General features: G+C 46.6%; 1 protein-coding gene across 1 annotated transcript in view; it reads left to right on the top strand.

Annotated features, from left to right (window-relative positions):
- The window catches only part of LOC147114705 (D-serine dehydratase), a 144483-nt gene that overhangs the window by 57904 nt on the left and 73985 nt on the right, over positions 1-12594 (top strand). Inside the window, 1 exon segment of the mRNA XM_085992108.1 lies at positions 5310-5490. Within this exon segment, the coding sequence (XP_085848234.1) occupies positions 5310-5490 (181 nt within the window).

The raw sequence follows: 12594 nt of genomic DNA, 5'->3' as shown, positions 1-12594 counted from the left end.
ATTTCTGCTCATCCAGTGCTGGATGTCGGACAAGCAGTCTGACAATTTAGAGACAGTGGAATATTGGTATATGCAAAATGGCTGCTGCATTTGCCTACCTTACCTATCTAACAGTCAGTGCATTGCACTTCAAAAAGTAACTCATTGTATGTGAAGCGTTTGGGAAGTTCCTGAGACAGGATAAAGCACTGTGTAAAAGCCAATTTTCTTTCTTTGTTTGTTGATTCTTCCTTCCTTTGATCCTTTATTTTTTTAATTCAAAATTTGGATGCTGGGCAACACCACCTTAACAACCACCTGTTAGATATGCCACCAACGCAATCCCACAGTACAGCCACTAGGTGCCACTGCAGCCTGTGGAGTTGGCGGTTTCTCCAGCATTATCGGATAACAGGGCCGTACACCAAACATCCCCTCACCTCCCCCTTTCAGCATTCCGTAGGGATCGCTCCCTCCGCGACACCCTAGTCCACTCCTCTATCGCCCCCAGCACCCCTTCCCCTTCACCCGGCACCTTCCCATGCAAGCGCAGGAGATGCAACACCTGCCCTTATACCTCCCCCCTTCCCACTGTCCAGGGCCCCAAACACTCCTTCCAGGCGAAACAGCGATTTACTTGTACTTCTTGCAATCTAGTATACTGTATTCGCTGCTCACGATGTGGTCTCCTCTACACTGGGAGACCAAACGCAGATTGGGTGACCGCTTTGCGGAACACCTCCGTTCAGTCCGTAAGGGTGACCCCAAGTTTCCGGTCGCCTGTCACTTTAATTCACCGCTCCACTCCCACTCGGACCTCACCGTCCTCGGCCTCTTGCATTGTTCCACAGAAGCTCAGCGTAAGCTCAAGGAACAGCACCTCATCTTTCGATTAGGCACTTTACAGCCTTCTGGACTCAACATAGAGTTCAACAATTTCAGATTATAACCCCGGCCCCTATCACATATATTTTTTATCCACACTTTTGTTCTGTTCTTCTCCCCCACAGGGCAGCTGTCTTCCATTCTGCCAGCGCAATTTACACCTCATCTAGAGCCATCCTTTGTTTCTTAACCTGTCCCATTACCATCTCCTTTTGCCTTGAATATCTCTTAATGTCTCTCAATGTCTCTTAATCTCTCTCCTGCCTTCTATCCTATCACAGGCCTTCCCTTTTGTTCTTTCATCCCCTCCCCCATTTCCCAGCCCCTACACTTGCTTAAAAATCTGTTCCATTTCCTGCTATTTTCCAGTTCTGACTAAAGGTCATCGACCTGAAGCATTAACTGTTTCTCTCTTCACAGATGCTGCCTGACCTGCTGAGTTTCTCCAGCATTTTCTGTTTTTATATAAGAACATAAGGATTAGGAGCAGGAGCAGGCCATACAGCCCCTTGAGCCTACTCCGCCATTCAATAAGATCATGGCAAAACACGAAACAAAAATCTGGATTACGGCCTCCTTGTGGCATGGAGCGTACCCAGAAAACAAATGCGGATGAGAAAGACCATAAGGCCCATCCAGAAAGAACCCCCCAGGCTTCCACCATCAAAGCTCCCAGCTGTTTCTTAAATGATTCTGCTGCCTATTCATTCCAGGTGTTGACCAGTATTTAGGACAAGAGCAATAACTTGTATTCATATAGCCCCTTTAATGTAGAGGGGAAAAAACTTCACAGAGGCATGAGGTAAAGAGCATAAGAACATGCGAAATAGGAGCAGGAGTAGGCCATACAGCCCCTCGAGCCTGCTCTGCCATTCAATAAGATCATGGCTGATCATCGACCTCAACTCCGCTTTCCCGCCCGATCTCCATATCCCTTGTTTCCCCTAGAGTCCAAAAATCTATCTCAGCCTTGAATATACTCAAAAACTCAGTCAGCATCCACAGCCCTCTGGCGCAGAGAATTCCAGAGATTCACAACCCTCTAAGTGAAGAAATTCCTCCTCATCTCAGTCTTAAATGGCCTACCCCTTAGCCTGAGACTATGCCCCCTAGTTCTAGACACTCTAGCCAGAGGAAACATCAAACAGACACCGAGCCAAAGAAAAATGCATTCAGAGCGGTGACCAAGATTTCAGTCAATGAGATGTTTTTAAGGACAGTCTTAAAGGAGAGGGAGGTTGAGCAATACCCGAATAACAAGACGAAAGAAAGTCTTGCATTTAAATAGCGTCTTTCATGACCTCAGAACGTCCCAAATGCTTTACAGCCAATTAAGTACTTTTGAGGTGTAGTCACCGTTGTAATGTAGGAAATGCAGCAGCCAATGTGCGCACAGCAAGCTCCCACAAACAGCAATGAAATAATGACCATTTGTTTTGGTGCTGTTGGTTGAGGGATAAATATGATAATGGCCAGATAATCTGTTTTAGTGATGTCAGTTGAAGGATAAATACTGGCCAGGACATCAGGAGAACGCCCCTGCTGTTCTTCAAAATATTGCCATGGGATCTTTTAAGTCCACCTCAGAGGGTAGACAGGACCTGGGTTTAACATCTCATCGCAAGGACAGCCCCTATGACAATACAACACTCCCTCAGTGCTGTGCTGAAGTGTTAGTCTAGAGTTATGTGCTCAAGTCTCTGGAGTGGGGCTTGAACCCACAACCTTCTGACTGTGAGGCAAGAGTGCTACCGCTGAGACAAGGCTGACATCAGCCTTAAATTGTCCTTTAAGTAGTTTGTACCTGTGTCCCCTTGTGCTACTGTCAGATTAGTTAGAAGTACTGTTCCAGTCTACTTTGTCAACTGGTTTACTATCTCTGTAATTAGCAATCTTGTTGTACGAGGCCCCTTGGGTCGGAGCGATCATAATATGATCGAATTCTTCATTAAGATGGAGAATGAAGTCATTGACTCAGAGACAAGGGTCCTCAATTTAAATAAAGGAAACTACGATGGTCTGAGGAGCGAGTTGGGTAGGATTGATTGGGGAATGGCACTCAAAGGGTTGACGGTGGATAGGCAATGGCAAACATTCAAAGACCAAATGGATGAGCTACAGAATTTGTTCATCCCAGTTTGGCATAAAAATAAAACAAAAAAGGTGACTCAACCGTGGCTAGCAAGGGAAATTAGGGATAGCATAAGATCCAAGGAGAGGACATATAAATTGGCTAGAAAAAGCAATAATCCTGAGGATTGGGAGCAGTTTAGGAGTCAACAAAGGAGGACAAAGGGATTCATTAAGAAAGGGAAAATAGAATATGAGAGTAAGCTTGCAGGGAACATAAAAACTGACTGTAAAAGCTTTTATAGATATGTGAATAGAAAAAGATTGGTGAAGTCAAGCGTAGGTCCCTTACAGTCAGAATCAGGGGAATTTACAATGGGAAACAAGGAAATGGCAGACCAACTAAATACATACTTTGGTTCTGTCTTCACAAAGGAGGATACAAATAACCTCCCAGAGATGCCGGAGAACATAGGGTCTGATGAAAGAGAGGAACTAAAAGAAATCAGTATTTGTAGGGAAATGGTATTAGGAAAATTGATGGGACTGAAGGCCGATAAATCCCCAGGGCCTGATGGTCTACATCCCAGGGTACTTAAGGAAGTGGCCCTAGAGATAGTAGATGCATTACTGGTCATCTTCCAGAACTCGATAGACTCTGGAACGGTACCCATAGATTGGAGGGTAGCTAATGTTACCCCACTATTCAGAAAGGGTGGTAGAGAAAAAGCAGGGAATTATAGACCGGTAAGCCTGACATCGGTAGTGGGGAAAATGCTAGAGTCTATTATAAAAGATGTAATAGCAGAGCACTTGGAAAGCAGTGACAGGATCGGACAAAGTCAACATGGATTTACAAAAGGTAAATCATGCTTGATTAATCTACTGGAATTTTTTGAGGATGTAACTGGTAAAATAGATAAGGGAGAACCAGTGGATGTGGTGTATTTGGACTTTCAGAAGGCTTTCGATAAGGTCCCGCATAAGAGATTAGCGTGCAAAATTAAGGCACATGGGATTGGGGGCAAGGTATTGACTTAGATAGAGAACTGGTTGGCAGACAGAAAGCAAAGAGTTGGAATAAACGGGTCTTTTTCCGAGTGGCAGGCAGTGACTAGTGGGGTACCGCAAGGATCGGTCCTAGGACCCCAGCTGTTCACAATATATATTAATGATCTGGACGAGGGAATTGGATGTAATATCTCCAAATTTGCAGACGACACAAAGCTGGCTGGGAGGGTAAGCTGCGAGGAGGATGTCGGGAAACTCCAGTACAATTTGGACAGGTTGGGTGATTGGGCAGAAACATGGCAAATGCACTATAATGTGGATAAATGTGAGGTTATCCACTTTGGTGGCAAAAACAGGAAGGCAGATTATTATTTGAATGGCAATAGATTGGGAGAAGGGGAAGTGCAAAGAGACCTGGGTGTCCTTGTGCACCAGTCGCTGAAGGTAAGCATGCAGGTGCAGCAGGCGGTTAAGAAGGCAAATGGTATGTTGGCCTTCGTAGCAAGAGGGTTCGAGTACAGGAACAAGGATGTCTTGCTACAGTTGTACAGGGCCTTGGTGAGACCGCACCTTGAGTATTGTGTGCAGTTTTGGTCACCTTACCTGAGGAAGGACGTTCTTGCCATGGAGGGAGTGCAGCGAAGCTTCACCAGGCTGATACCTGGGATGGCAGGAATGATGTATGAGGAGAGATTGTGTCGATTGGGCTTATACTCACTGGAGTTTAGAAGATTGAGAGGGGATCTCATCGAAACATATAAAATTCTGTCAGGTCTGGACAGACTAGATGCAGGAAGGATGTTTCTGATGGCCGGGGAGTCCAGAACCAGGGGTCATAATCTAAGGATAAGGGGTAAGCCATTTAGGACTGAAATGAGGAGGAATTTCTTCACCCAGAGAGTGGTGAACCTGTGGAATTCTCTGCCACAGAGGGCGGTGGAGGCCAGTTCATTAAATATATTCAAGAAAGAGTTGGATATAATTCTTGAGGCTAAAGGGATCAAGGGATATGGGGAAAAGGCAGGGACAGGGTACTGAATTTGGATGATCAGCCATGATCACATTGAATGGCGGAGCAGGCTCGAGGGGCCGAATGGCCTACTCCTGCTCCTATCTTCTATGTTTCTATGTTTCTATCACGTCTTTCCTTTTCAGCTTCCTTTCCAGGGTGAAGAACCTAGGGGACCAATTTTAACCTGGAGCAGGTTTTGGGTGGGTGGGGGAGGGGGGTGCAGAGCGCTGCCAAGAGAGACCGACCTACGACGGGCTATTTAAATTAATGAACCTGACAGCGGAAATGCGGAGCAAGTTCAGGTTACCATGTGTGAAGCGTGCATTTAAATGCACTTTCTTCCTGCCCGCAGCCGGGGTGCGACCCGAGGACCCGACGGCACTGATACTGGCGAAATCCATAGCGGAGTGCGAGGGTGTGGAGCTGGCGGGTGTGTACGCACATTGTGGGAATTCCTACAGTGCGACTGGAGTGAAGGAGATCCAGGCCGTGGCACACGACACCACCACCGCCACACTGGAATTTGTGGAGAAGTACGAGGGTTTTGTTTTTAAAAATAATTTAATCTTTGCTTTGGGGGTATCAGATGGAGGAAAGCATGTATTCCGTTAATCCAAGGTGTCAGCCATGGCTCAGCGGCAGCACTCTCGCCTCTAAGTCAAAAGGTCATGGGTTCAGGCCTTGAACACGAAAGTGCTACTAACTGAGACTTGAGCACAAAATGTAGGCTGACACTCCAGTGCAGTACTGAGGGAGCGCTGCACTGTCGGAGGTGCCGTCTTTCGGATGAGATGTTAAACCAAGTCCCCGTCTGCTCTCTCAGGTGAATGTAAAAGATCCCATGGTACTATTTCGAAGAAGAGCAAGGGACTTATCCCCGGTGTCCTGGCCAATATTTATCCCTCAATCAACATTATTAAAAAACAGATTATCTGGTCATTATCACACTGCTGTTTGTGGGAGCTTGTTGTGCACAGATTGGCTGCTGCGTTTCCTACATTACAACAGGGACTACACTTCAAAAGTACTTCATTGGCTGTAAAGCACTTTGGGACGTCTGGTGGTCGTGAAAGGCGCTATATAAATGCAAGTCTTTCTTTTTCTTTCAACATTTATCCCTCAACCAACATCACTAAAAGACAGATAATCCAGACATTTATCTCATTGCTGTTTGTGGTACCTTGCTATGCGCAAGTTGGCTGCCACGTTTACCTACACTACAACAGTGACTAAACTTTAAAAGTGCTTCATTGGCTGTGAAGTGCTTTGGGACATCCTGACATTGTGAAAGGCGCTGTATCAATGCCACACACTAAGTCCAAGCTTTTTTCCTCTGTGGGCCACTTAAGAGCCTCAGAGGGAATCCAGAATCTTGTTAATTCCCCTATATCGCTGAAACTAACCAATCTTGGCATTTTGATGTAGGGTTTTATTCACCAATGAGGCAGCAGGCCTTTCCAAATCTCCAGGCCCAGGAAATTAAAACGGGACAAACCAGTGAATCAGAAATATAAGCAAAAATAGGACTGGGTTTCACGGGTCGGATTTCCAGGGCTCAGGACCGCAAGTATCCCACCAGTTGTAGTTTGGACAGTCCCGCATCGATAGCTTCTGCTTATTGTCAGTCTCTCCCCTGCTCTCGTGTTGGCATTGGGTCAGTTATATGGGCGCTGGCGGGCTTCCAGCAGCTCGCTTAAATGACTGTTCTTTCATGTGCAAGCCTAGGCGATGAGTGCCAGTGGGCTATTCGACCGCATGGTGAATCACAATCGAGTTCCGGTCCTGCCCTCACCCAATGTTCACAAGCACAGAGAGAGTCAAGAACTTCAGCGATGGGGATGGGGGGTAGAATTGGTGTTGGGGGGGGGGGTGGGTGGGAGGTGAAGAGCTAAAGATTTTTTCTGTAGGAGCTTTTGAAATGCAAACCTGTACTACCTTCCCTCACTGACCCCTGTCCCGAAAGACAGCGCTTCAACTCTGCACCATGGTGAGACTTTTTAAAAAAGGTTTCAGGTAATAACACAGCCTTTGAACTCGACCCCATCAAACAGCAGGGAGGTGGGGGTGTTGGGGAGGGTATTGAGAGATGATGAAGGCCTGTGAACGTAAAAGAGGCCCATAGCAGCACTGTTGGATAATGGCTGCTTCCAAAATGTGAATTGTTAAGTGTTTAACAGTCTCTCATGACACTTCCCCTTCACCCCTTCCCCCACCCCTGCCCCCAGGGACCTCATATGCTATCTCTTTATAACTGCACGCAGATACTCAAACCTTTAATTACTTTCTGCCTCTGATGTCTACCAAGGATCGGGTTACAGGCTTCAAGCAGGAGGGACGTCATTGGCCCAGCTCTGCTATTATCTCCCTTTGTCTGACTTTTCCTTAATTCCATGTCGGTATCAGAGAGGTGGGGAGCGGAGAGGAATCAGTAAAGAACACCTTTATAAGAAGGAGGAGGCAGACCAGGAAAATCCCAGGGTTCTACGTCTGGTTGACTCTGAGTCACAAGATCACAATGGCCCACAATTTGCGGTGGGTAATAACAGCGAACTAACAGGGTTTGCTGTTTATACCCCTTTGAAATTGACCGCAACTTCAGGATGTAGCACAAGCGCATCTAAACGTGGAAATCCTGAAGTTGCAGTCAGTCATTCGCTGCTCCGACACTTGCTGCACTGTGGACCCCCCAACCCTCCCACCCACCGCCCCGCATAGCCAGCATTCAGTGTAATCTGTCAAGTCAGGGAAACTGACGAAAACTTCAGCTTTTCCATGGCGTATTGACTGCTAAACAAACATTATGCCCCTGAAAAATGAATTTTAATTTTGTGGAGTGTCAAATTTCTCCATTATGATAAAAATTAATTACATTTTTAAAAAGTTTGTTCATATTTATTTCAGGTTTACCTTTTCCCCAATGTGAGAGCCCCAATCTTTGTTTTGCTCTCTGTAACATTTTTTAAAAGTCTGAATAAAATCAACTTCTTTACTTCCTGGGCCCCTGTCTGTGACAAATCTGCATTGTGATTGTCTGCTTCGACAGCTTGTTAACGTCACTATTCTATGCTGATCTCACTTACGTGTCGAAAAAGGCAAACTTCTTGCCACAGAGATCGCGAGGCCAGCGGCGAATGCCTTTGCTTCGCCGCTGACCGCAAATTCCAGGCCAAGATAATTACAAATGAGGGAGACCATTTGGCCCATCTTAATTCAATCATCCAGAGAGACCCGACACACCCCATTGTACCATCCAATTGTTCCTTAAATTATTCCAGGGTTCTTGCTTCCACTACTTGATCTAGCTGTCCATTCCTACGTTGATTACTCTGTGTAAAGAAGAATTTCCTGACCTCAATCCTAAAATAGCCTTTTACTACAACAACAACAACTTGTATTTATATAGCGCCTTTAACGTAGTAAAACGTCCCAAGGTGCTTCACAGGAGTGTTATAAGACAAAAAATTGACACCGAGCCACATAAGAAATTAGGGCAGGTGAGAGGTAGGTTTTAAGGAACATCTTAAAGGAGGAAAGGAAGGTAGAGAGGCGGAGCGGTTTAGGAAGGGAGTTCCAGAGCTTAGGGACTCGGCAGCTGAAGGCACAGCAACTGATGATTGAGCGATTATAATCAGGGATGCTCAAGAGGGCAGAATTTGAGGAGCGCTGTTTTCTCGGGGGGTTGTGGGGCTGAAGGAGATTCCAGAGATAGGGAGGGGCGAGGCCATGGAGGGATTTGAAAACAAGGATGAGAATTTTGAAATCGAGGCGTTGCTTAACCAGGAGACAGTGTAGGTCAGCGGGCACAGGGGTGATGGGTGAACGGGACTTGATGCGAGTTAGGACACGGGCAGCCGAGCTTTGGATGATCTCAAGTTTACGTAAGGTAGAATGTGGGAGGCCAGCCAGGAGTGTGTTGGAATAGTCAAGTCTAGTTGTAACAAAAGCATGGATGAGGGTTTCAGCAGCAGATGAGCTGAGGCAAGGGTGGAGACGGGCGATGTTACGGAGGTGGAAATAGGCGGTCTTAGATATGTCACGGATATGTGGCCGGAAACTCATTTCAGGGTCAAATATGACACCAAGGTTGCGAACAATAATTTTACTAATTTGAACCTGTGTCCCCTTGTCCTACTCTCGAAATTTAAAGTCATTTTCTGGATTTACCTTTTCCATTCCCTTAACTTTCTTGTATCCCCCTATAAGATTACCTCTCCGACACCTCTTTTCCAGGCCGTAAATATTGGATCTGTGATTCAGAGGATATGCTGTTATTAAATAATCACACGGATGCTGTACATTAACAATAAACAGGTCTTTACTGGAGGAGGGTAGTCTCAAGACTGGGGGTACAGAGGCATGCGCAAAGCTTATATACCGGTGTGGTCACTGCCGGTACTACAGTATACAGGAGCTGTAAAAGTAGTTCTGACTTAAAGGCACATACACTACAATTCCTCCTCTTTTAGATTAGTAGTACCCCTAATATTCAAAAAACAATTAACATTTCAACATGTACATTAAACAACAAAAGTCCATTTATAGATTCAGTCTTTGGGGCGGCTTCCTGACCCTTTCGGGATAGCGCCTTTCCGGAGGTTCTTGTTCTTGGTGCAGAGGCGATTCTGACCCCTTTTCATCGGGTAGTTCATCGGGTTCCACTGCTACTGGGTCTGAAGTAGATGCTACCGGTATGTCGGGTTCATCCCCAGGTACTCGAGACATGGGGTTGACACGTTCTTGTGATGCTAAGATCTGATCGACGTGGCATCTCACAATGTTCTCCCCGACATCCACTGTGTACATTAATGGCCCCTGCCTTGTACATATCGTTCCGGGTTGCCATTTCTCTGTTCGATAGTCACGGGCAAGACTGGTTGCCCTACATTGAAGCTCCTTGTCGGCTTCTCATTGATGTGCTGGAATTGTTTGTCCTCAACATTTCTTCGCACATTTGGTCTGAGCAAGTCCAGACGAGATCTCAACCTTCGGTTAAAGAACATCATGGCTGGGGTCTGGTTGGTAACTGCATGTGTCGCGTTTCGGTAGGCTAATAAGAAATTGTCCATCTTATGCTGTAGTGGAATTTCATCATCGCACATGGCCTTTATCGCCTTCTTAAAGGTTTGTACGAACCTCTCAGTCAATCCATTTGTGGCTGGATGATACGGGGCGGATGTGTAATGCCTTACCCCATTCCTTCTCATAAATTTTTGGAACTCGTCGGACACAAACTGTGGTCCATTATCAGAGCAAATCTGCTCTGGCAACCCGCTTCTGGCAAATATGGTCTGTAGGACTGCAATCGTTTTCCCTGTAGTGGTTGAAGACATTTTTATCACCTCAGGCCACTTTGAATGAGCATCCACTGCTATTAAGAACATTGAGTCCATGAATGGACCAGCAAAATCAATATGCACCCGTTGCCATGGAGAGGAGGGCCACTCCCATGGGTGTAGAGGGGCATGTGGTGGTGCATTTTGGACCTTCTGGCATCCTAAGCAGCTCTTAGTTAGGTCTTCGATTTGTTGATCGATTCCCGGCCACCACACATAAGCCCTAGCAAGGCTTTTCATTTTCACTCCCCCCAGATGACCTTCATGTAGCTCATTTAGCACTCTCTCCCTTAACTTGGGTGGAATCACCACTCGGGATCCACACATCACTGTCCCCTGGCATACTGACAGCTGTTCTCTTCTGGATGAGAATGCTGGCAACAGTGAGTCGCCATGTGTTGGCCATCCCCTCACCATCAATTCATATACCCATGACAGCGTCGGATCATTGCGGGTCTCCTTCTCTATATCCGCGTTTGTTACTGGCAATCGTTCAATTATTGACGAATAAAATATCTCGATAGGGTCCACTGCTGGTGCTTCCTCCACAGTAGGCAGTGGCAGGCGCGATAGCCCATCAGCGTTCCCATGCTGTTTCGTGCCTTTATATTCTATTTCGTATTGATTTGCCCCTAGAAACAGGGACCATCTTTGTAACTGCTGTGCAGTCATCACTGGAACGCCCTTCTTAGGATTAAAGATGGAGACAAGTGGTTGGTGGTCAGTCAGCAAGGTGAACTTCTGCCCATGCAGATAGTGGTTGAATTTTTTTACTCCCCATACTAGGCTGAGGGCCTCCCTGTCAATCTGGGCGTAGTTGCGCTCGGCTGAGGTTAGTGACCAAGACGCAAAGGCTACTGGCCTCTCCAACACGTCTGGGAATTTGTGCGACAGCACCGCTCCAATACCATAGGGTGATGCATCACATGCCAAACGAATTGGTAGTGCTGGGTTGAAATGGGCCAACACCTCTTTTGATGTGATCAATTCTTTACACTTCTGGAAAGCTCGTCTATGTTCGTCATCCCACTTCCATGGTACCCCTGTTTGCAGTAGGGTGTTCAGTGGGTGTAATACCGTAGACAAATTTGGTAAGAACTTGTGGTAGTAGCTTACCAGCCCGAGGAACGACCTCAGTTGTGACACATTTTCCGGTGCTGGAGCCTTGACTACTGCCTCAATCTTGTCAGGGGACTTATGTAACCCCTCTTCATCGATGACGTGGCCACAATACTGTGGTGTATGTGCCTTTAAGAGCCCCCTGTGTACTGTAATGCCGGTAATGGCCACTCGGGCTGTATAAGCCTGTATATTGTCTTGTATCTGTTAGTTCACCTCCAGACTTTGTTCAGTAAACACCTGTGAAACCTACTCCTGCCTTCCGTGTCTCTATTAACACACGGATACAACAGTGGCGACGAATTGGAAACGGACTTACCTGCAATTCGGCAGCACCTCAAGGACATCGATTCCTCAGACGTCCAAAGTCGAAGAAAAGCAAGAAAAAAAAAAAAAGCTGTGGTTTCACCAGCTAGCCGAGCTGGTGGCAGGTACTGCAATAATCCTTCCTGGGCGGCGGGCTGGGGCTCCATCGGCTGGCTCTGCAGCGAGGCCAAGCAGCGAAGGCGGAGGCAAGCAGAAACAGACGGGGGGTAGCACTCGGGAGACGGCCGGCGCTGCAAAGCAGGTCAGCGTTCGGACCTAGCAGAGGGGGGGAAAAGTCCCAGAGAGTCCGGCGGGAACGAGTCTCCACCTGTAAATAAAAAAAAATTAATTTTTTTTTAAAAAACCGCGGAAAACAGCGTCAGCAGCAGCGGCGGGAAAGCACGGGAAGCGCCATATCTTTTCTGCAGGAAAGAAAGAAAAGCGCGGGAAGCGCCATTTTTTTCCAGGATGCCTAAGGCTGGCAATATTGATGCTTTTGATAACGATATAGAGGATTGGACCACATATGTGGAAAGAGTGGAGAAATATTGCACAGCGAATGAAATAAAAGATGATAAAAAGGCATCGGTACTTCTAAATCTAATGGGCGCAAGGACATACGGGCTGTTACGAAACTTAATCATTCCAGCCAAACCGATGGACAAGAATTTTAAGGAGATTGTTGATACCCTACACTGCCAATTCGGGACAGGACTGGCAGATTCTCTACGAGACAAATTCGTCTGCGGTCTCCTAAGTGAAGGAACACAAAAAAAGCTACTTTCTGAGAAAGATTTGACACTGGACAAGGCTTTCAGTGTGGCTGTATCATACGAAGTAGCAGCAAGAGGAGCTGCAAAGATACAGCAAAAGCCACAG

This window comes from Somniosus microcephalus, chromosome 7, assembly GCF_052327205.1.
Source record: "Somniosus microcephalus isolate GS21.2 chromosome 7, FLI_Smic_1.0, whole genome shotgun sequence".
NCBI classification, from domain to species: domain Eukaryota; kingdom Metazoa; phylum Chordata; class Chondrichthyes; order Squaliformes; family Somniosidae; genus Somniosus; species Somniosus microcephalus.
The sequence above is the reverse complement of the archived record's forward strand: the minus strand, read 5'-3'. Positions and strand labels throughout refer to the sequence as shown.